We start from the raw sequence: 24,615 nt of genomic DNA, 5'->3' as shown, positions 1-24,615 counted from the left end.
TTCAACTGACTCAGATTGAACTTTCAGCCCACTAACTCCCTACCAGATCTTCTTCAGACAAACTGCTAAATGTGCATCATCCCCAATCCTGTGCTTGTGGAGTTGGCTTTTGGAACCCAAGTGTAAGACTTTCTTTCCATTTAGCCCTACTGGAGTTCATCTCCTTAGATGCCTGAGTGCCCTAGCTTCTTAAGACTTTGCATCCTAACTCTATTGTTCAGTGTCATTTTGTGTCATTTATAAGTTTGATAAGCATGCCATCTATGACTTTAACTATGTCATTGATAAAAATGCACACTGCAAGATTATGAATCCACTGAAATATTTAAGTATATAGAGCTTTATTGTCACATGATGCTTTACATACATTATCTCTTTTAGTTGATCTTTATGAATAGAGCTTCAAAATAGTACAATAGGTAGGCATTATAAGTACAATTTGTATTTTATAGATGAGAAAACTAAGGATCAGAGTATTGTGTTTGATTCAGTTCATATAACATGAAGGGGAAGCAGGACTCACGCCCAGGAATTTCAGAAAATATGACAACGATCATTTTATCATCATCATCTAGCATTTGAAGTTCTCATGTATATAATCCAAAACAATGTTGGATAAGTTATTGAAAATTGCCAAGAACTTCGGTGATAATACGGAGATTTTTCACATAATTATGACATTTACATCTCAGCTTTAAATGAATATCATATTCGTGGCTAATACCTGTATTTTTGTAAATGTAAAGCGCAGAGTTAACTTTGAATTAATAATGTAGCCACACTAATAATGTGCTATGTTATGAACGTTTCCTATAATCATTAACATTTGTATGGTTTAGTCTGCTTTTCATGTAATATTTAAGACTGAGCTTGAATTCACATTCTCTGCAGGCCTTTCCTGGTGTCTCCCCCCCCCCCTCCCTTCCTTCTAAAATTAGCTCTCATTTATACTATATGAACACGTGTGTATTAGTAGTTATTTGCATATTGTCTCCTTATTGAAAAGTGAGCTCGTTGAGAGCAGGAACTCAGTTTTTGTGCTATTAAGCTCTTTGCTTAATAAATGTTTGTTGACTGACTAGTAAGATCCAGTGTTGATAAAATTAAGAACAGCCTGACAGTTAAATGATTTTGTGAATAATTTTTTAATTATAAAAGAGATTGGAGAGTCCTGTAGGGAAAATAATAATGAATACAGAGTCAAAATCTGTTACAAAGAAACAGAAATTACTAATTCATCAACTATGTTTTAATGCTTATAATTTATTCCTGAGATTTAATATAAAATGTAATTTTGAAAGACTATAAGTGAAAATAAGTGCTATGGCAATTTTATTCATTTATTAAAGGTAATGTGAGAAAAATGAGACATTTGAAAGTAATTTGAGGTGGTTTTTTTTTAAAAGAAAAATATTCAAGCTATTAAACTTAGAGAAGAAGTAAAAAGTCAAGACATCTTTAATCTTTGGGATTTTCATATCTTATTTGTACTTTTATATAATATGTATAATATTACTATGTTAGCAAAATACTGTTATTAGAATATGAATTATATCAATATTATATTAATATATGACAGTTGGCATTTGAGCACTTTAATTTTTGCAAAGCCCTTTCCGTGTATTATTTCTATCTCATTATGGCATCACAATGGTATTATCTCCATTTTACAGGTGAAGAAATTGAAGCTCAGAGAAATTAAATGATTTGGCCAGAGAAAAATCATGTCCTTTCTTCCTCCAAATCTAGACTTTCCATTATACCAGTATGTTTCATTTAAACTAACATCATAAGTAACTTAGGGCAGGTCCATGCCTTATGCTAGGTCATGTATGCCTCAAAAATGGGGATAGCAGAGCTGGTAATTAATGGCACAAAAAGACGCAGAATGAAAATTCTATCCTGGATTCTAATTTCAACTGAAGGAACTCAGACCCAGTCTGGTCACATCTACTGACTGAGGAGGTTACAAACACATTTACTTTTGTCAGGAAGGGAACTAAGTGGTAATTCTGGGTTAAAGACTCTGTTAAAGTTAAAAACTCTGGGATTGTGTAGAGGTGAGCATAAATATGTATACATGCACATATGTGTGTATGCATGTACATATATGTATGCATGTCTTTTCTCCACCATCTCCAGTCCAATGAGCCAGCTAGGTGCTGCAGTGGACAGAACAGGGCTTAAACTCAGGAACACTGAATTCAAATGCAGTTCAAATACTTTCTATGTGTAAAACGGGAGTAATAATAGCAACTATCTCACAGTGTTGTTGCAACAACCAAATGCAAATAGCACGTGGAAAGTGCTCTGCAAACCTTAAAAAGCGCTATATAAATGTTGTTATTTTTAATAATGTAGTGACAGTGGACTATGGAAGCCCAAAAGCCGTGATAGGAGTAAAACGCATCAGATTGGGGCAGATAAAAGATGCAGGGAAACAAAAAATGGAAATGGGACGAAACGGAAGGTCCCGGACAATCTTTCTCAGCGGAAAATCTATGCAGTGGCCCAAGAGCTTAAGTCTGGCTCAAAAAACAGAGCAGCTACCTAACTCTACCTACAGGGGACGCTGTCCCGCAGCTGTGGGGTGTCCCGCCTCGCCCCGCCCCTGTACTTTTACTTCCTTCCCAGGTGCCGCCAATTGGGGGCGCTCTCAGAGAGTCTCCCCGGTACGCCTGCGCGGAGAGAAGTCTCCCGTTGCCAGGACTTTCGAAGCCGAGGGCGGGGGTGGCGGGAGAGTGGGGAGTGTCGAAAGGGCCCGGCACTGGGCGAAAATCGGTTTGACGCGCATCCCGCGTGGCGGCCATCTTTAGCCCCTAGTCAAGGCAGTCAGCTGAGAAAGGTCTAGGAGGCGAAGATGAGTGGCTGCGCAAGCGCACCCGGGAAACTTGCAGGTAGCTTTCCATCTGACTAGCGAACCAGGCGGTGCCCTCGCCGTCGCCGTCGCCGTCGTTGTCGCAGTCGCCGGAAGTTTGGGGTTTCCGCGCCTTACACGAGCCGCAGCGGGAGCAGCAGCAGCCTCCGCCGCCGCCGCCACCCCCGCCCCCGGGGCTAGCTCGCGGTACCCGGATGTGAGGTGACCCTCCGGCTCCCGTTGGAAGCTCGGCCGAGGATGAAGAAGGTGCGCGTTCCTCCCGAACTCCCTCCCCCGGGCCCCGCGAGAGCGCCCGGCGCCGCCCCTCCGCGTGTCCCCGCGGTCGCCGGCTCCTCGCGCCTGCCTCCGGGGGTGGTGGTGGAGCGGGGCCGCCGCTGCCGCTGAGGTAGGCAGCCTCCCGGCCGCTTCACCTGCCGCCGCCGCCGTGGGCAGGAAGGGGCCCGGGACCAGGGGCTGCGCCGCGGGCCGGATGGGGGCGACCCCGGCCGAGGAGCCGGGCTCCTTTCCCGGCTCTCTCTCCGCCTCCGTCCCGCGGTGTTGGCCCCCAGCCCAGCCAAACGCCCGAGGTGTCGGGGCCGCGTCCCGAGCCCCGAGGAGGCCTTTGCTGCTCTGCGGGTCAGGACGCTTCCCGGCTTGGCTGGGATGGGGGCGGGGGGATTAAGGAGCCCGGGAGAGCTGGGCCAAGGTCACGGCGGGGCGGTGGGGAAGGGAGGGTGTGGGAGAGCCCTCCTACCTGGGGTCGCGGGGTAGTCCTGATGAATGGAGGGCTGGTCACACTTCAGACGGGGTTACCCCCATTACCCCTAAGGAATGGCAGTTAGGAGAACCATGCCGCTGACCAATGCATACACATTCTCCTCTGAAACTTAAAAGTTAAAAAGCTTGGACGGGGCACTAGTTTTCAGGCATTCTGATTAGATTGTTTTGTGGCTGAATTGGGTATCTTGAGTAACATCTTTCAGCAATATTCGGTTGCAGCACTTGGCATCTAAATGGTATTTGTGTGGCTGATTGGCAACGATTTTCCTGAATAACTGCTAGTCGTGCAGAAAGTATGTAAAGAACATTTTTTTCAGAAGACAAAATAGGAAGGAAGTGTACTTGGCTGGTAGTTGGTGTTATAGGTATTTTTTGCTCCTGCATTTAAAAACTGGGGGGAGGAGAGTAGAGAAGTTAGAACTATGGTTATCTCCCTTCCTTACATTTGAAGACTCAACCTTTCAATTAAATATACTTGACTGGAATCCTACTTGGGTGCCTAACATAATGCCTGTGCCATTGAAATTAGGAATGGGAATAGTATTGGAAGTGTTTGCAGGTGCCAGATTAAGAATTGAGAATTAGGAATTGAACCAAGATATTTTTCAGAAGTGTAAAACAAGGTTATGTTTGGTGTTGAAAATAAGCCATATCTCTTTTTTTTTGAGAATTGGAATAAGGAGAATATACCTTTCAACATTCTCAACAGCCAAGGGCTCTTTTTCCCTTCTTCCCCTTCTCCCCCCCCCCCCCATTGTAGTCTTCCCTTTATCATCACTTTCCAGTATTCTTGAGGTATTTTGGAAGAAGATAATATTGTGCTGGGCAGACAGAATGTACAATGTGAATTCAGTTCACACCTGCAGTTTTGGGAAAGCCATTCTGCTGGTCAAAAGTTACTTCCATTTAGGAATATACTGATCAACCAGTCATTCATTCAGTCAGCAAGTGTTTATTAAGTGCCTATTATGTACCAAACACTTGGTTAAAATCTAAAGTTAAATAAATTTAATTATAGAGAAATTTATGTAGTTCTGTTTCTCTTTGTTTTAGATTAGATTTGTAGGTTAAATAATGTATAAAAATTAGTTTTCAACCTGCAAAAACATTTTTGTTGAAGTAGTCTAAGTGAACCAGAAATAGTTACTATGGCTATGCCTTCTTTGGAGGTTAGGACAACTTCTAAGAAGAATTATTGTGTGCTTTCATGGACATATATTATATTGAGTACATATATTGAATGCCTCTTTAGATTTGGAATGGTCTTTAGATTGATTCGGAATGGTCCTTAGTAATCAACTAGTCATTTACCTCATTTTACAAAGGATAACAGGCCCAGAGAAAAAATGTTTTGTGCTCAAGGTTAGTAACAGCTAAGATTCTAATGCCTAGGTCTTCTGATTAGCACTCTTAACATCATGCCATCTCTTAGTTTGCATATTCCAAATGGTCATATTCTTTGTCATATTCTTTGTAATGTTCTGAACGACATTTTTGTAGAATACCAAATCCAAATAAGGAGCCAGGCTGCAATCCTCAAAGTTAAAATTTAAAGAGAAATCTCTAAAATTCCTTGAGTAGGTAGCAATAAGGGCCATTGATAAATACTGGGAACATTCTGTTGGGAATTGTCCATGGCATTTTTCAGTAAGTTCTGTGGTCTAGGTTTCCTAGATCTGTTTGTTATTTCTGATTTCTCTTCGATACTATGGACTTAAATTGATATGGGTAAGAAAAGAATGAAAATGTCACTGGTTGTAACAACTGTAAAAGGGAAGGATAATTAGCACATTTATGAATCAAGGTCATAAATATGACTTTTCCACAAGAAAGGTTATCATTTGTTAGTTTACATGAGACTTCATTCTTTCATTCTGTTATTATGTGGAAATGATGAGATTAAGTCCCTTTTAAGAAATAGAGAGCTGCTAGAAATATTTTAGAACATACATGTTATTTTTCTTTTTTCCTGATCATCTTGGGAAACAGACCTAATAGTAGTATTGAAAGAGTCAAAGGGTATATAGAGTTTTGTAACTTTTTGGACATGATTCCAGATGGCTCTCCAAAATGGTTGAATTGGTTCACAGTTCCACCAATAGTGTGTTGATGTCCCAGTTTTTCCACATCCCCTCCAATATTTGTCATTTTCCCCCTTTATAACTTTAGCCAATCTGATAGGTATGAAATGGTATCTCAAATTTGTTTTGATTTTCATTTCTCTAATCAGTAGTGATTCAGAGCATTTTTTCTTATGATTATATATATAGCTTTGATTGCTTCCTCCAGAAACTGCCTTCTTATATCCCTTGACCATTTATCAATTGAGGAATAACTCCTAGTTTTTAAAAAATAATATTTTTCCCAATTATATATAAAAACAGTTTTTAATATTCTTTTTTTAAAAAATTTTGAGTTCCAAATTCTCACTCCATTCTCTCCCCCCTCTCTGAAATGGCAACCAATTTGATATAGATTATGTATATGCAGTCATGCAAAACATATTTCCATGTTAGTCATGTTGTAAAAGAAAACACAGACCAAAAAAAACCAACAACACACACACACACACACAAATAAAGAAAGTGAAAAATAGTATGCTTCAATCTGCATTCAGATTCCATCCATTTTTTCTCTGGAGGTGGATAGCATTTTTCATCATGAGTCCTTTGGAATAGATATTCCATCTATTTGGAATTATCTTGGATCATTATATTGCTGAGACTAGCTAATTCATTCATCGTTAATCATCGTACAATATTGCTGTTACTGTGTACGATGTTCTGGTTCTACTCACTTCACTTGGCATCAGTTTATGTAATTATGTCTTTCCAGCTTTTTTTGAAAGCTTCATTTCTTTTTTCTTTTCTTTTTTTAAAATTTTGGAGGCAATGGGGGACTTGCCCAGGGTTCACACAGCTAGGTAGTAAGTGTCTGAGGTTGGAATCGAACTGAGGTACTCCTGACTCCTGGGCCAGTGCTCTATCCACTATACCACTTAGCTGCCCCGGAAAGCTTCATTTCTTCTTCTTCTTCTTTTTTAAATCTTCATTTCTTATAGCACAGTGGTGCTTCAGTACAGTTATAGACCGCAGTTTGTTCAGCCATTCCCCATTTGATGGGCATTCCATCAGTTTCCAAGTCTTTGCTACTACAAAAAGAGCTGTTATAAATATCTTTGTACATATAGGTCCTTTTCCTTTCCTTTCCTTTTTTTTTTTTTTTTTTTTTTTTTTGGATGGTGGTGGAGTGTCTTTGGGATACAGATCTAGTAGTGGTTTTGCTGGGTCAAGGGGTGTGCATAGATTTATAGATCTTTAGGCACAGTTCCAAATTGATCTCCAGAATGGCTGGATCAGTTCACAACTGCAGCAACAGTGGAATGACACATATACTTATAAATTTGATGAAGTTCTCTATGTATTTGAGATATCCAAGAAACTGTCTATATTTTTTTCACCCAGTTTTTGACTTTCCTTCTAATCTCGGCTATATTGGTTTTATTAGTACAAAAACTTGTAAATTTCATTTGATCAAAATTATCCATTTTACATCCCACAATGCTTATTTTATACGTTTTAAAACATTATTCTGTGAAAGGAGTACATGGGTTTCAACAGACTACAGTTGGAGTTCATGACACAAAAATAGTAAAGAATTTCTACTCTGTACTATCTTGTTTGGTTGATTGCCTCAGCTCCCATGGGTGCATCTTTATGGAGATGATTCCTATGGGTATTTATAATCTCTCTTGAGTTCACATCTTATATCACCAACTACCTCTTAGACATCTTAGATTTGATGTTGCATAGGCATCTCTAACTCAACATGGCCAAAACAACTCATTAACTTTCCCCTAAACGTGCTTTTTCCAACTTTTCTGTTACTATCTAGTATACCAACATCTTCCCAGTCACTCAGCCTCACAATCTGTGTCATTCTCTACTTTTCATTATCATTCTACATATTCCATCTATTGTTATATCTTGTCATTTCTACCTTCACAGCATCTCTCCTATTTGTCCTCTTCTTTCCATTCACAAAGCCACCACCCTTGTAGAGACCCTCAACATCTCATGCCTGGACCTCATGTATTAGCCTTCTAATTGTTTTCTCTGTCTCCAATCTGTCCTCAACTATCCTGCCAAAGTGATTTTACTGAAGTACAGTTCTGCCATCTCACTTCCCAGCTCTACTGAGTGGCTCCCAGTAACTTTTAGAATGAAATATAAAATTCTGTGTTTGGCATTTAAAGCCCTTCTCAGATCTGGGCCCTTTCCAGTCCTGTCAAATTTGAACTCCCTCCACATACTCTATGATCCGGCTACACTGGGTTACACCGCGGGGGGGGGGGGGGGGGGGAGGAGGCCCCCCCCCCAACCATCTGCAAACGTTCAGTAAGTACCTACTACGTACCAGAGACTGCTAAGAGCTTGGGGTACTAAAAGAGGCAAAAGACAGTCCTTGCCCTCAAGGAGCTTACAATCTAATGGGAGAGACTACGAGGGAACAAGTATATACAAAACTAGCTATATATAGGATAAATAGGAAATAATTAACAGAGGGAAGTCATTAGAATTACGAGGGGCTAGGGAAGGCTTTTTGCAGAGGATGGGATTTTTGTTTGGATTTAAAATGATGCCAGGGAGATCAGTAGTCAGAGCAGGGAGAGAGAACATTGCCATCCTAGGGTACAGCCAGAGAAAATGCTGGGAACTAAGACTTGCATTGGCTTCTTCCTCATCATCTTCAGACTTATAACTTTCCTGTCTTCCTTCAAAGACTCAGCTCAAGTCCCACCTTCTGTAGGAAGCCGTTCTTCCCTCTTCCCCCTCTCTTCGCTCACTGCCTTCCTTTTGAGATTTCCTTTCATTTACACTGGATTAATCTTGTGCATATATTTAGTTGTCTCCTCTACAGACAATGAGCTCCTTGAGAGTAGGGACTGTGTTTTTGACTTTCTTTGTATCCCCAGTTGCAGAGCACAGTGCCTGGCCTATAGTAAGCACTTAATAAATTCTTGTTGATAAACCATGCTTATTCTGTCCTAACAGCTCAAAGAACAAAATTCAGACTAATGGGTAGGAGTTACAGGATGTAGATTTTCTGTAATTTAAAAAAAAGCTGCACAATAAGCAAAGCTGTTCAAAAAACCCCAGAATAGTTTGCCTTGTTTTAGGAAACAAGCTCCTGTCTCTGGAGATTTTGAAGTGTAAAGGGGATGTTGTAAAGAAGATGCTTTCACGGTTGACCTCGATGGTCTTTGAAGTCCTATGTTTTGATAGTATTTGCATATTTTATTTTTCCTATATAAATAACTTGAACAGAGGACATGTTTCCATGTGGTAGAAGTTAGTCTCTCTATTTTATTCGCATGAAAAAGAAAAAGATATATACTTTAGTTACATGCTTGTATTTAAAAATATTAAGCTATAACATAGATATTTAGCAATCACATCCCCTGAGTTTTAATTATAAACAACTCTGTGGTCACACATTTAACCTTCATTTGAGCTGATTGTTACTTTCAAAATGCAAATAATTTAAAATTCAGTCAGGATTTCAAAAAATATTCTAATGTGGCTAAAATGATTTTAATATTTTGTTAGGTACACTACATTTTTTGATCCATACTGAGCTTGCAGTCAAACCTGAACTAACTTTTTCCAACACAAGCTGTAGTAAAACCACGTCTCCATCATTCTGTACTTAAATAAAATGTCTGGATTGAAGTAAAGTGCTTTTTGTTTTTTGCCAATTACATTTTCTCTTAGTTTTCTCCACCATTTTAGCTTGCTAAGATAATTTAGATCTTGATTTTGCCATCTAACATGAATCACTGTCAAGAGCATACAGATATCCAACTACTCCTCTTAGCTTTGTCTCCTTTCCTGTTTTGATTGAGGTGTCTTCTGTCTTCATGCAAGTGATTGATAAAATATTGAACAGGTCAGAGAAGATGACGAAGTCCTGTGGCATATCACTAGAGACTCTCCTACAGGGTGACATGGAAACATTAATCAACACTTTCAGTACAGTTTTCAACCAGCTGTGAATTCAGTTCCCCTCACTGTACTTTGATTCAGCCCACATTCTTCCATATTGTTCACAAGGATTTCACAATAAGTATTTGAAATGTTGTCACATAAATAAGATTGTCACATGTTTTGCTTCATCCCAGAGGGCAGAAATAGGAAAAAAAGACTGGAAATCAAATCAATAAGCATTTATTAGGTGCTTAAGATGTGTCAGGTACTGTGGTAATGTTGGATGGTACTGAGAAGTAGCTTTAATTTTAATGTAAAAAAACCACTTCTTAACCATTATCCTTTTTTCAAAGAATGGAATGAGCTTTTTCCAGAGTAGCCTACAGGATACTCTAGAGTTCCTGTCCACAGTAGCAGAGGGTACGCTGTTTTCCTCAGGTCTTTAAGGAGATGATGAATTATCACTTTTCATTGACATAAGTTATTGTAAAAGGAGATTCATGGATTTTCAGATATGAGTTGGAGATCTATATATAGCCTTTTGAGAATATTTCCAGCTCCTAGAGTCTGTGATTCTGAGTTCAGATACATTTACTTTATTACCTTTTAGAAAAGTCTATTTTCCTTTAAAAACCCTTATGTGGATTTCAAAGTCATATAACTTGAAACAACACAATTTCAACCTCTGTCAGGTTATTGAGCCTTGAGATCTGTTGTTTTCTGGTTTGAACCAGAATTTGAATTTGACAGTACAGTAAAAGCTCCTCATAATTACTACTAGATGTGAATTATGGTGTCTATTACATTCTTTCTACAACCTTCACCCTTAGGAAAACAGAACCATGTCAACTAGCTTTTGGATCAGAAGTTTAAAGTAAAGAAATAATGAATGAATAAAAAAAGACATTTCTTGTGAGAAGTGCTCCTAGAACGGGGCACCTAAAAGTTGCTTATTCTTAATGCAAATCTATTACTCCAGGTAAATGGTGTTATATGAATCTATTAAAAACTGAATAGTATGTATCACCTATTTATTTTTCCTAAAATCATAATACGACAATTAGTTCACACTGTAATGAATCTTAGAAATAATTCAATGCATACTTGAAAAACATTTTTAAATTTAAAGGCCCTCTGAGATATCAAATTATTTTTTGGCCTGTCTCAGGAGTTTGGTCAGTTCTTTCTCTGTCATCCTATCCGGGGTTTAGAATTAGATCTGAAAGCTGTGATTGTCCATGGAATCATCTTAGAGTTCTGGGGGTCTTAGTTCTGGGTGATTGGAGGGTAGGATTTAAGACATTTTTGTCCAGATCCAGATTGGGTTGGATACTACTTTCTGTCAGGTGTTTGTAGTTGAAGTGGCATTTTCTTGGCGAGTTTTTCCTTGCTGATATCCTTCGTTTAGCAATTGCTTCTATTTTCTATTTTCTTTCATTAACTTGGAGCCACATACTAGTTGTTGAAAATGGATTAACCAAAAACACTGCTTTTTTCTAAGGCTCACAATATAAATAAATGTTTCCAAAAGTTTAATATGAATTATTTTTAACAATTTCATTTTCTTTGCCTGGGCAAAGCCACAAAGTAACAAAATAACTGTATTCATGCTGATTGTATACTATAAAATAGAATTTAGTTTGTGCATTTTAAACTAGGTCTGAATATTTTTGACTTTTTTTATGCTTTTAAACTAGATACTTCATATTTTGCTGAGCTTTCTTCGTGGAGCTTCTTTTCAGATGTGAGTATTTTATGTAAGTGTTTATGAGTAAATTTTAGGCTACTTGTTTGTAATCTACATATTGGCTATTGTGTAGCAATACCAAATTAATGTTAATAAAGTAGAGAATATTATGCAGCTGATAAACTAAAAGATTTAATTATGGTATTTCTCATTAACTTTTTATTTAGTTATTTTCTTTGTCATCATTGACAAAGAAAGTAAGTCATCATTGAGCTGTATCAGTAAGATGTTGGGTGCAGTCAACCTATAGCTTAATTTTAAAAAAATTATTGTGCACAATTCACATTACTTTGCTTGTGTGTTCTAGTAAGTCAATTTAAGGTTTAGTGAGAGCACTTATTACCAATCAGATGCTTGGCTAGAAATGTAGTTTTATAAGTGGACAGTTTTGAGGCTAGTCTACAATGCAACTGCTGTTAACTTTGATGTATGTATAAGTGAACTGAAAGATGATCATTTAGGAAGTTAATTTAAATAGTTACATAATAGTATTGGATCTGTAGGTCCTCAAATTAGATGAAAAATCCAAGTTCCTAGGCATTTATCAGCTCCCATCATAGTAATTTTTAGAGGAAGGTAGAGAAATAGAAAAGAAGACTCTTCTGTTCTCTATGGGTAGAGAGTTCATTAAGAAAAATGAAAGAAGGTTATATTTGAACATACTAGCTAGTATATAGCGTTAATACAAATTCCGTCCTGTAGAGAAGAGAGGAGGCTTGTGGATAATCAATTACTCAATAGATGAGGGGTGAGGACAGGAAGCGTAAAAGCATCTGGTTCCAGAGAAGTGCTATTATCATTGAAGAATTTAGAGCAATACCAGAAACTTTGCAGCAAGATAATTTAAAAATCTTTGGTAAACAGTTGGCCTTAGAGGTGGGTGGTTGCAGCTCATTTAAATTATTGCCATAATAATTACAGTTTATAATAAATTTTAGCACTGTTTATTATAAAACTTACAGAGCATCAAATTAATGAGCATAGAATTTTAGAGACCATGATAATCTCAGCCCTGTTTCCTGAACTGTTTGTTAACTCTGTGAGAAAATACTTTTTTTTTCTGCTTTTTAAAATGACTCTATAGTATCATGACTTTCCTGTAGTATTCACTTTCTGTGTAGTTTTTTGATTGGAGAAATGGTCATGGATAAGTTTTGGTAGGTATGAATTGTTTTTGACAGCTATCGATCCATGATCTAGTTACCAAACAATTTGACTTTCTTGAATGTAACATACTCTGTAAAAGAAATGAATGCCATTGGGGCAGCTAGGTGGCGCAGTGGATAGAGGCACTGGCCTTGCAGTCAAGAGGACCTGAGTTCAAATGTGACCTCAGACACATAACAGTTGCTAGCTGTGTGACTCTGGGCAAGTCACTTAACCCCAATTGCCTTACCAAAAAAAAAAAGAAAAGAAAAGAAAAAGAAATGAAGGCTATTAAATATTAAATAAATTAGAGAAGATAACGTACTAAAATGTGGGGTGAAATTTATGTAACTAACAATTTTGATGGATAATTAGGGAATTATCCATATTTCTTTAGTCTAGAAATACTCGAATTTCTAAGCCATTAGATGAGTTAATTTAACCAGAAATATTTCATATAGAACAATGTGCAAATTAATGCATTTTGTATTAAATGTTTAGTAGTAATGTAATTATTGAAGCAAAATTTAAATGAACTTTTTCTGCATTTTCCAAAGTTATTCTACCCTTGAAGTCTAGTCTATGCTAAGTTGGGAAAACCTCCGGGGAAAAACGGCAGTGCTGTATAAAAATGGGACATTGGGTCTGATTGAAATATGCTTATATTTTCTGAGCACAGTTATGGTAGACAATGTCAAGCCAATGGGCAATTCAGCTTAGTTTTTAAGGGCCTTAGTGAATCATTTAAATGAAAATTATCAAATATTTTTATGATGGCTTTCTTTTACAGAGTTCATTGATGTACATTAATAATTACCCTCTCCCCTCTGTTATTTTTTTTTTATAGAATTGTTAAAAAAAAATTGGCTATCCAGTTTTTAAAAAGTGATCTCCAGCCCTTTTGTGAGGTAAGTAGCTAATAATTGTCTTTTCCAGGACGAATTATTTGGTGGTCAGGTATATTATTATATCTTATTATTATATTATATATAATATATTATATATTGTTTATACTACTTTATTGAGATTTTCAGAGAAGAAAAATTCACTTCTTAACCAATTCACCACTGAAATAGAATAAACTGTTAACACAATTTTTGTAGTTGTACTTCTATAGATAGTTGACAGATATAATTTAGAACTACTAAAACAAATATGAAAAGTAATATTAACTATAAGGTACCACATTATTTGGAATTTTAGTCTCGAGTAGTTTAGCTATTAAAATATTAGCATAAAGGCACAGAATCTGTCATTCTCAGTCTCTGGATATCTTTTAAATAGAGATTGGATAACCACTTATTAGGGATATTGATTAGACTATTTTTGCTTCAGGGATGAGTTGGATTAAGTGACATTAGAGGTCCCTCCCGATGATGAAATTTTGTGGTTCTAAAAAAATGTTGTTGAAAATTTTAGTATAGCTATCAAATGAGGATTTAGTGTCAAATGGGCATACAAACATATAGAGTATTTCCTGAGAGCTTTTAGCTCTTGAGAAAGATTTAAAAGCACTTACTATTTCTTTGTAATGAGTTGCTTTGGTGACATCTTAAAATTAACTTGTATTTCTTTTACCTTGAATCATTATCATGAAATTTTCTGAACATGTTTGTTGTATTAACTATATTTGTTTTGGAGGATTTCTTAAGTTCCTAAATCATGGAAGTGATTCCCATGTTCATCAGATGTTTTGGCATTTTTTTTTCACTACTGTCCTTGCTGGTCACAAGGAAAAATCATGTCAGATTGATGCTTTTGAGAGACCAGGAGATGTTAATGTAATTACTAAATATTTGTAGGTCCTACATCTACTCAAATGAAAACTTCCTGATTCTTTATTTAGAGGGTTGTGGGGTAAATAAATTTGTTATTCTTGTACCCTCTTCCCAAGGCTTGACATAATACTGCATCATCCAGACCAGATCCTTTCAACAGGACCTCTCCCTTCCTCTGAACCCAATCTGAACATTTGACTGATGGTGAATAGGATGTACTGCTTAGCATGGCATAAACAGAGAACAAAATTTGTTGATATATCATTGGATTATGTCCTGCCGCACAAAGGATTTTATATTTGGTCCTGAAGATGATAGGGAGCCACTGGAGTTTATTGAGTAGGAAGTTTATATGATGGCACTTGTACTTTAGGAAGATCAGGTTGATAACTGAGTGGAGGATAGACTGGAATGGGGAGAGGCTTGTGGCAGGAAGGTTAACAAGCAGGCTATTGCAGTAGTCCAGGTGTGAGGAGATGAGCACCTGTACCTGGATGGCATTATCAGAAGAGAAAAGAGGACATTTGTAAGAGATGATACAAAGATAGAATTGACAGGCCTTGACAACAGATTACATATGGAAAGGTGAGAGAGAATTGAGTCAAAGATAGTATCTAGATTGTTGGCTTGGGGGTCGAGAGAGGATGGTGGTGCCTTTGCAATAAGGAAGTTTGGAAGAAGTGAAGAAAGATAATGAGTTCCGTTTTGGATATGTTGAGTTTAAGATGTCTGTGGGACATCCACTTAGAGATACCTAATAGGCAGTTAGAGATGTGAAACTAGAAGTTAGCAGAGAGGTTTGGGTTAGATTAATAGATTTGAGAATCATTAGCTTACAGATGTTAATTGAATCTGTGGGGGAGGAACCCTGTGGTGTGCTCATGGTTAGCAGATGTGACTTGGATTAATTATTTGGCAAAGAATACTGAGAAAGACCAGTCAGATAGGAGGAAGACCAGGAGAGACATGATGGGGACATTAGAAGTTATCTAGACTAGCCTTATAATTTTAAAGATGAGGTTAAGTGACCTGTCCAAGGTCACACAGGTAGTAAGTTATAGAAGTAGGATATTTGAACCCAGTTTCCTCTGATTTTTCAAACTCAGTGCTCTTTCCATTCTACACGACTGCCTCTCATTAACTGAATTTCCATAGCAAAAAAATTATTATTCTAAATGAGCATAAAAAAATCCGATACTAACTAATTAGTCATGTAGAAGTCAGTAACAGTATTAGTGGAACCACATAGTGCTACTATTAATACTGTGATACAGGTTACAGAGCACACTTTTCACATATTTGATCATTTTTGATTCTCACAATCTGTGAGTTGGATCATGAAGGTATTAGCTTCATTTTCTAGATAATTGGAGCTCAGATAAATAGAGGATTTGCCTCAAAATCTTACAGCTATGAAGTAGCAGACCTGGGTCTAGAAGCCAGGTGGTAATTCATAAACTAGTGCTTCCCCCCAACTCCCCACTGTCTTAGGAGATATATTGCTATTGTCTTCTTTCATTAAATTTAAATGTTTTCATACCTGATCTTTCCTTTAGGTAAAATGTAATGTGTCAAGAGCAAATTTATAAGGAATGCTTTTGTCGTATTTTCAGAAGTTAAGGTGGCTGAAGTTACATCCTTTAGGGAGAAACTGTAAGTAAAGCACATTTGATATATTGAACTTAAACCAAATTGTATTCAAATCAGAAAAGTTATAGCTTAAATATGAGGGTCATCAGTATATATAATATCTATGTAACCCTGTATGGATAGAGTAAGTCAAAATTAAAAGTTTCAGTTGTTGGTAAATTGAGGCTATTTATGTCCATTGCCTTGGTTAGAATGAGCTATAAACTTTTTTTTTAACTTGCAGAAATGGCAGCACAGAAAAGGAAATCTACACTGGTAGAACATTCTGCTAAACGGAGGAAACTAGATAACAACAGCAAACTGACAAACTCAGCAAACAGAGAGAGAAACTTCGAAACACGACATGTGTCAAATAAATCAAAGTCAAATAACTGTAAAGTACAGAAGAAAAAATCTCCCAAAACCTTTGTCAAAGCCGACAGGTCAGTGACCAATAAAACCACCAATAATTTTGCTAGGTCTTCTTATCAGACTAAATTAGTTGAAAAGTCACAATCTGAACCTGAATTAAATAGAACCACCCATAAAACTTTGCCTTTAACAAAATCAGCACTAAAATCTCCAAATAGGATAAATTCTCTTCAGGCTTCCCCCAAATCCTCCAAAGTAAAACATAAGAATCCTTCAGGGTCCAATCATACTATTTCTAGTAATGCACCAGGAAAGACAGAGAAAACTAATTTGAGTGAAACTAAAATTGATTTTGAAAATGAATGTCAACATCAGTTGAAAACAGATTTTATGAACAGTTCTGGAATCCAGAGCGTCAAAAATAGTAGGCATTCAGTATTAGATTCTACAAGGACATTTAAAACTACTCAAAAGATTCCTGAGTCAGAAATGAAATCTGCAAGGGGAAAATCAAAAGAAAACAATTCTGCTACATCAACTAAAACAGTAAAAAATAACAACAAAAAAGGACAAGGAGTTAAAAATTCTCAGAGGGCTCTAACAAAATCAGTTTGCAAGGAATTAGAAAAACCATTGACTAAATCTTTCAGTGACTGTAGCACAAATGAATCTGAACTAGGAACACACATGGCCACCAGGTCAACAAAGGCTTTCTTTGATGAGAAGAAATCTACCAACTGCATTCACAAAACACAGGTGACTGTGAAGAAACATTCACAAGAACCAAGACAAAATAGGAAACCTCAGAAAAAATCAGCTCGAGCAACCGCTAAATCAAAATGTAGCACTCAGTTGAATGAACAGCTTAATAGGAGATCACAAAGACTACAACAGTTAGCAGATATTTCAACAAAGACCTTGCGAAACAGAGAAATTAAAAGTCAAGTTCTAGAAGTAAAGCAAAGTACATCAACTAATAGAGCAGAGACCTGTAGCAAAGCTAAAACTAAACCTAGTCAAATTACAGTTGTGCAGAAAAATTTGAAACGAAAACTCGTGAGCTCTGACTCTAAAGAAGACAGAAGCACAGCAAGTGAAGTATCAAATTCACCAAAAGGAAAAAAATGCAGGGTAAATAATACATTAGATGGTGCCTGTGGTCCTCAGCGCAAACAAGGATCTGAAAAATGTTATCAGCACGAAATTAAAAAAGAAGGAAAAAACTCAGTGCCTGTCATCTCCTCCCAAGACAAAAAAGCAAAAATGGCCACTTCTCTGATTTCAAAAAGGAATGAGGAAATTAACAAGAAGGAGTTAGTTCATCCAAAAATGAAAAGTAAAACAAAATCAAAAAATTCACAACCAATAATAACTGAAGGAAACATGGATAAACATTCAGAGGAAGTTGTAAAGATGAAACGTGTTAGCATCCTTGAACTATGTGAAGAAATTGCAGGTGAAATTGAGTCAGATACAGTTGAGGTGAAGAGAGAATCTTCATTTACTGAAGGTCGAAAAGAGGATGAGAAGCCAACAAAGTTGGAGCTGACTGAAATTGAAACACAAGTGATTACTCAGAAGGAACCAGATGAAAATGTTCAGTGCAAACGTTTCTTCCCCAGTAGAAAAGCCAATCCTGTAAAATGTGTATTAAATGGTTTAAACAGACTAGCTAGTAAGAAATCCAAATGGACCAAAATTAAACTAGGAAAAGCCAATCATTTACGTCAGAATAGTTTAGGTTCTCCAAATGCTCCTAAAGTGGACCCATTAAAAACTAAACCTAAACTTCCACAAGCTTCAATTCATCTGACAGCTTCAGAAATGGATCATCCAAAAAGTCAAAGCCAGTCACTAATGCTGAAATCGTGTGCTGATAAAAATTTAGCATGCCAGGAGGAAAAACAAAAAGAGATTTATTTTCAAGAAGTCAGAAGTGGTAAAACAACTGAAAAGAACAGAACTACAGAAAGGGCTACTGAAAATGGTCAACAGGATAATCAAATTAAACCTCCTCCCAAGCCATCACTGGATAATCAGATGAAACATTCACTTGAACCAACACTTGATGAGGTAATCAATTTCATTGTGTATAATTTCAAAGGGATACGGGTACTTTGTAAAAAAGTAGTTTGGCCCAAATAATCATGTCATGATTTTGTTTAGCTAAAATGCTTTAATTTAAAAAGTCATTTGTTAAGATTAGGTTATGTACATTAGAGAAGTATAAACCAACTGCTAATTAAGATATGGACAGGTAAAGGTCTTTACTAACTTGGGGAGATAATCATAAAAGCAGTGGAAGGCAATATAAGGCACTTCCTTTATAGTCTTTAAGTTTCCGTGGAAATTCAGTCTTTTTTTTTTTTTTTTTGATGGTTCCTTATTTATCAATTTTCTGCAGAAAACCTGATTGTTTCCTGCTTCATTTAACACATTCCCACATACTCTTAATCCCTGTTGTTTTTAACCCTGTTTGTCTAAACCTAATATAAATTGGGACAAGCCTATTTTTGTCAAAATTTTTACATAGTTATATTGTAGAAAGTGGTTTAAAAAACCTCATTGATACAGATAGCACTGTCGTATGACAGAAAAAAGGTCCTTGTTCAGACCTCTGGTGCCAAGCAAAATAAGTGGCATCATCTAGTCCAGATGTTGTTTGTGAAGGGTGAACTTACTTCCTCCTAACTCATTTCTTCTTCAGGTGAAATAATCTTCCATTTCCTTCATCTGATTTTCAGTTCATGTCATTTCAAATCCTGTGTACATTCATCTGGCTTTGTAATTCAGAGCTTGAGTCTTATTGCTGGAAACCTGAAATATAAATCAGTGTGCCCTAAGATGCTTCACAAAGGGACAAAAAGGAACATAATATATACTCTTATTTTCTGTTCCTTTTTTAGTTTCCATCATAATTAGTAAGGAAGTAGAGTACAACCTTTAAAAAATGGATGCTAGCTGGAGATACGCAAGTGGTGGCCATTCTACTTTGGTAATGGGATCGTTATTCATTGATGACTTCATCACAAAAGTTACCATGCTAGATTGCATTGTAGTAGTCTTACTCTCATCTTTCAAGATATTTGTGTAAATTGTCGCACTACCTTATAAGCCGACAGGTTATATCAGCTAACATTCACAAGAAGGTTTTGTAGTTAACATACTCAAACCTTTTTATTCTCAATTTTTTAATTATTTTGTGTAAGTATTATTTGCCATTTTATGGAAAAGGAAACGGTCTCAAAGAGCATTCTTTGTCATTTTCCCGAAGTCACACAGCTATGAAGTGTCAGAACTGAGATTTTAATCTGAATCATCTGACTCCATAGTAGTGCCTCAGCTAGATAGAAGTAAGACTGGCACATAGTATGTAGGTAGAAAGAGGATAGGAATGGGATGTGCTGGCATCAGGAAGGATAGGAAAGTAAAAAATGCCAGAGACAAACTGCTTTCTTAATAATGATAAAGGCTTGTTAAGTCAGCCCTTAACTTCTAAGGCTAGCTCATTCAGTCTTGTCCAACCTATACAGAATCACTTGGTTATTTCAAATGCGGTCCTTTGTCACTTGTGCAATAGACCACTAACCCTTGAAGAAAGAGGAAGTGATAGTTGGGAAAAGGCAACATTGGCCAAAGTTGAAGTAAATTTTGTAGGCTGTGCTGAATTTTTGTAGGGCTGGTAATTTTTGTTTTTGTTTTTGCCAGCAGTGGAGTTAAGTGACTTGCCCAGGGTCACACAGCTAGTAAGTGGTATGTGTCTGAGGGCGGATTTGAACTCAGGTCCTCCTGAATTCAGGGTTGGTGCTCTATCCACTGCACCACCTAGCTGCCCCCATGGCTGGTAATTTTTGAATGAATCAGTTGTCTGAACTTGTAGTTTATTAAGGTAAGAGTAACTCATGAACCATGTACTTTTGAGGGAGCTCCTTAATATTAGCAAATAAAGTCCCTTGTGAATATAAAATGTAATTTTCTCTTTATGTGCTCTCTTTTCATCAGTTTTAGCATCTAGTGCTTTGGATTAGGGGACAGAAATTAATGCAGAGGGAGAAATGGTTTGATTCAGAATGTATTAAAATTTTGAATTGTGTATGTTCAGAGTTTCAGCTTGTATTTGGAATCTAGCCCAGAAAACACTCCAATGAAAAATGTTGCAGCAGTGCCACCTCTTCTTAATCAAGCCAAAAATGATACAGGAGAAAATAAATCTCCAGGTAATACTTTGAAATTAAGTTACTTGAATTTGTCAAGGTTCAGAGATACTTTGTCAGAATACGAAAAAAAGTCTTCCTCCATAATAATTGTTCATTTCACTAAGCATTGTTCAAATCTTTTAGACTTGCAAGTTCTTTCTAGATAAAGTGTAGTCTCTTATAGTGAGATTTTATTTTCCAGGAGATTAAACATTTTATCTGTTCCTTTGCATTCCTAGAATGTGGTGATTTGGTTTTATCTAAAGAGTTCTAATATAACTCATTTATTATTCTTGATTCTTTTCCTGGAGCTTCTTAGCCTCTATTGTAGTGGCTTTTTATTTTGTTTTTATTTCAGGATATCCATAGCTCACATCTTCAAGAATTGATTAATACTCTTAAAGGTAGTCAATAGCAATTTAAGAATACAAGGACTTCCTTATTTTTCTTTATTTCATCTCCTCACTCATAACCTTCAGTTACTGAAATTCTATTTGATTAACGCTGCTAACTCAGTATTAGGTTCCTGATCAATTTAAGAAATGTTGCCATCTATTCCACTTTTATCATAGAAATGTGCATGACATCTTACAAAAGACTTGTGGTGAAACCTATTTCCATTTATAAAATAATCTTATTTGAAACTTTTCGTCATTGTTTTCTTGACTGTATTGGCAGATAAAGAGAAAGAAATTCTGCTAAAGGAAAGTACTAAAGATAAGACCTAGGCAGTTGCAGTTATATTTCTTATCTCTCATCTTTTTTGATGTGTTCTCATAAAAAATATAGAGTAAATCCAAAAATTGGTACATTAGTTCAGTAGACAGGTTTTTATTTTTTATTATGAACTTCAATATGATGAACAAATACATTTCATTCTAAAGAATAGAAAAAGAATATATGTAAAACTGAACTTGTAGCTTTTTTGTTTAGTTTTTTGGTATTTTTAATGGCTTAAATATCCTTGTTTCTCTTCTGCCTCCCATTGCCATTTGCTTTTTTTTTTAATACTTTTTTTTCCAGTTTTTAAGCATTTATTTTCTTTATGTACTCCCTCCACCCCCACCCCAGGGTGGGGCGGGGAAAGAAATGCAAAATCTCTTATATAGGCATAGTTAAGTAAAACAAATTCCCACATTGGCTATGTCCAAAAATGTGTTTATTTCACAAGTGTGACATGAGTTGGCAACATTTTTCGTTATAAGTCTTCTGGAGGAATGGTTGGTCATTGCATTGACCATAGTTGTTATCTTTCAGAATAGCTCATTTTTGTTAGGATATAAATTGTTCTCCTGGTTCTGCTTACTTTAGTTTTCATCAGTGAGTGGAACCAAGAGAACGTTGTACATAGTAACAGCAACATTGTGTGATGATCAATTATGATAGACTTCTCTCTTCTCAGCAGCACAGTGATCCAAGACAATTCCAAAGGGCTCATGATGGAAAATGCTATCCTTATATAGAGAAAGAATTATGGAATCTGAATGCAGATAGAAGCATACTATTTTTCCTTTTTTGTTTGTTTGTTTTCCTTCCTTGCTTTTCCCTTTTGTTCTGATTCTTTTTTCACAAGATGACTAATGTGGAAATATGATTTTAATATGATTATACATGTATAACCTATATCAGATTGCTTGAGGAGGAGGGATGAAGAAAAATTTGAAACTCAAAATCTTACAAAAGTGAATTTTGAAAACTGTCTTTACATGTAATTGGAAAAAAATAAAATACTATTGATTAAAAAAAAAACTTCACTCTTCATATCAGTTTTCCCAGATTTCTCTGAAACAGTCTTCATTTCTTACTGTACGATAATGTTCTGTTACATTCATATGCCTTAATTTGTTCAACCATTACCTGGGTAATGGGTACCCACTTAACTTTCAGTTCTTTACCTCAACAAAAGGAGCTGCTATAAGTCCTTTTTTGGTAAATATATAATCTTTTGCTCTTTGGGGTTATAGACCTAGTTGTGGTATCAGTAGGTCAAAGGGCTTGCCTTAAGTAACTAACTTTTGGAGCATAATTCTAAATTGATTTCCAGAACAGTTGGTACAGGTTACAATTCCACTGATTGTGCATCAGCATGTAAAATTGCGTATTAAACTCCTCAATAAGTAAATAACTCAATAATAAATTAAGTATTGTATTTTGGGATAAAATCTTGTATTTATTACCCTTTGTTCCTTTCTTAAAATTCACAGTGTATAAAGCAAGGATAATTTTATTGGCTATAAGTAGGGAGGAAGAGAATTTAATTGGTTTTTATTAAATGAATTTATTAAACAGTAATAAATTTATCATATTTTGACGTTGTATGTCCAAGTTTGACCAGTTATATAGCTAAGAGTGTGATCTTTTTTTATTATTAAATTACAGATATAACTCCTAAACAGCTGATAAGCACTTTTAATAACCAAATATCTAAGACCAGTGATAACAGGTATGGTATTACCTTTATCTAGATGAAATGATGAATTCTTAAGATATTTGTGAGAAATTGAAGTTTTGGGGTGGTGGAGGAATGTGTCTTATACACAACTAGGTTTTTTATTTTACTTTTATAGGGAACTCCTAGTAAGTAATTTCCCTTCACTAATGGAGATCTATAGCTGCCCTGTATCTTATCGTCTTACCAGGTCACTGACAAGATAAAGGGGTCTACAAAGTTAATCCAGGATTAACCTGGGTTCATAGAGCCAGTATTTGTTAAAGGTGGGATGTGAATCAACTCTTCTTGACTAGAATTAGTTCTTTATCTACTATGCCATGTTGCCTCTTGTATGGTCTAAAATTTGATAAATCATTGTGTTATGTATTGTAAAATGTATTACAGAATCAAACAAAAGTGAAAAATTGAGTAACTCTCCAACTCTAACCCTGTATTTTGGTAATTCGCAGAGGAGAAACTGATCCAAACCTATTTTCCAGTTGATACCATTCTTCCTGTCCTAGAGTTTAGACTACCATTTAGCTTATTCGACAAGACTTTTTCTTTTTTCCCCCCAAGATCAGTGTAAATTCCTGCAGAAAAAAAAAAATTATAATAATAGTATTTGACAAGAAAATACTCGTAGCAAATTGACAGATTAGGTAAATGAAAAATCACGTTCAAAAAAAGAAGTTGAAACTAACCCAGACCCCTTTCAGACTGGCTGGGGTGATACTGAGCAAGTCACTTAATTTTGTAGTGTTAACAAGTAACTCTTTTAAAATTAGAAGTTTAAGAAGACTTCTTGATCTGCATTGGTAGAGGGAGTTTCTTAACTATCATCTTGCTGTACCATTTAAACCCATATGTTCAATTAAAAAAAAGTCATGGTTGAGCTCATTATTAGTTAATGTATTTGATCACAGTGAAAAGGGAAAGAAAATTTTCATTAAAAACTCAAAACATAAAAAGTGTTGCAGATTTTGTAGAATTTTTTTCAGTTTTTATAGCATATTTATTTTTGTGCTATAAGCATATATAAATGTATGTATACTTTGAAAGACTATCTCGCGTATTTGAAGGAATAAATAAGTATAAAGCAATTTACAGGATTAAAACATCCACAGTATCATTTTCAGATTCTTAATTAGCATGCTCATTCAGGCTTACTAATTTGTCTAGAAAAATCTTTTTTCTTAGAATTCATTATTTAATATGAACACCATAGTAAATGCTACATTGTTTTAAAAAAGTTTGAAATTACCTGGAGTTATTACATAATTCAGTGTAATCTGTTTTTTAAATTTGAAGGGTGAGTTTGCTGAACCATTCATCATCAATAAAGTGCAATTCTCCTTTGGAAATAAAGATTTCAAAAGATTTAAAATTAAAAGAAGCAGAGAAGGATGGTGATAAGCAGTTGATCATAGTAAGTTATTTTAAAATTTTATTACCTTTTTATATCTTAGTCATTTCCAGATATGTCTCTATACTTTCCCAGCTAATCCTTGTAACAATAAATACATATTCAGATATGGTTGAATTTTTAAAAGTTTATTTTATTGATTCTTTTAAAAAATTTTCGTTTTTTCAAGGAAGAAATCTGTTTTCTCTCTGACTTACCTCTCCAAACCTCCTCTTATTGGGGAAAAAAAGAGATGAAAACTTTGTAACAAATATGCATAATCAAGC

General features: G+C 35.9%; 1 protein-coding gene across 3 annotated transcripts in view; it reads left to right on the top strand.

Annotated features, from left to right (window-relative positions):
- The first annotated feature begins 2,842 nt into the window (after positions 1-2,842).
- Positions 2,843-24,615, top strand: part of LOC114054158 (N-acetyltransferase ESCO1-like) — a 49,817-nt gene continuing 28,044 nt past the window's right edge. For 2 of the 3 annotated variants that reach the window (XM_027877311.1, XM_027877313.1), the window contains exons 1-8: positions 3,036-3,124; positions 11,322-11,368; positions 13,365-13,425; positions 15,852-15,948; positions 16,169-18,369; positions 20,399-20,513; positions 22,872-22,935; positions 24,235-24,352. In XM_027877311.1, the coding sequence (XP_027733112.1) occupies positions 16,171-18,369; positions 20,399-20,513; positions 22,872-22,935; positions 24,235-24,352 (2,496 nt within the window). In that variant the 5' untranslated portion in view covers positions 3,036-3,124; positions 11,322-11,368; positions 13,365-13,425; positions 15,852-15,948; positions 16,169-16,170. Of the gene's footprint in view, positions 2,898-3,035; positions 3,125-11,321; positions 11,369-13,364; positions 13,426-15,851; positions 15,949-16,168; positions 18,370-20,398; positions 20,514-22,871; positions 22,936-24,234; positions 24,353-24,615 lie in introns of those variants that run through there. The other variant, XM_027877312.1, reaches the window with a different exon arrangement.

Source organism: Vombatus ursinus, unplaced genomic scaffold, assembly GCF_900497805.2.
Source record: "Vombatus ursinus unplaced genomic scaffold, bare-nosed wombat genome assembly UNPS02014812.1, whole genome shotgun sequence".
Taxonomy (NCBI): Eukaryota; Metazoa; Chordata; class Mammalia; order Diprotodontia; family Vombatidae; genus Vombatus; species Vombatus ursinus.
This window is presented reverse-complemented; position numbering and strand designations above follow the sequence as displayed.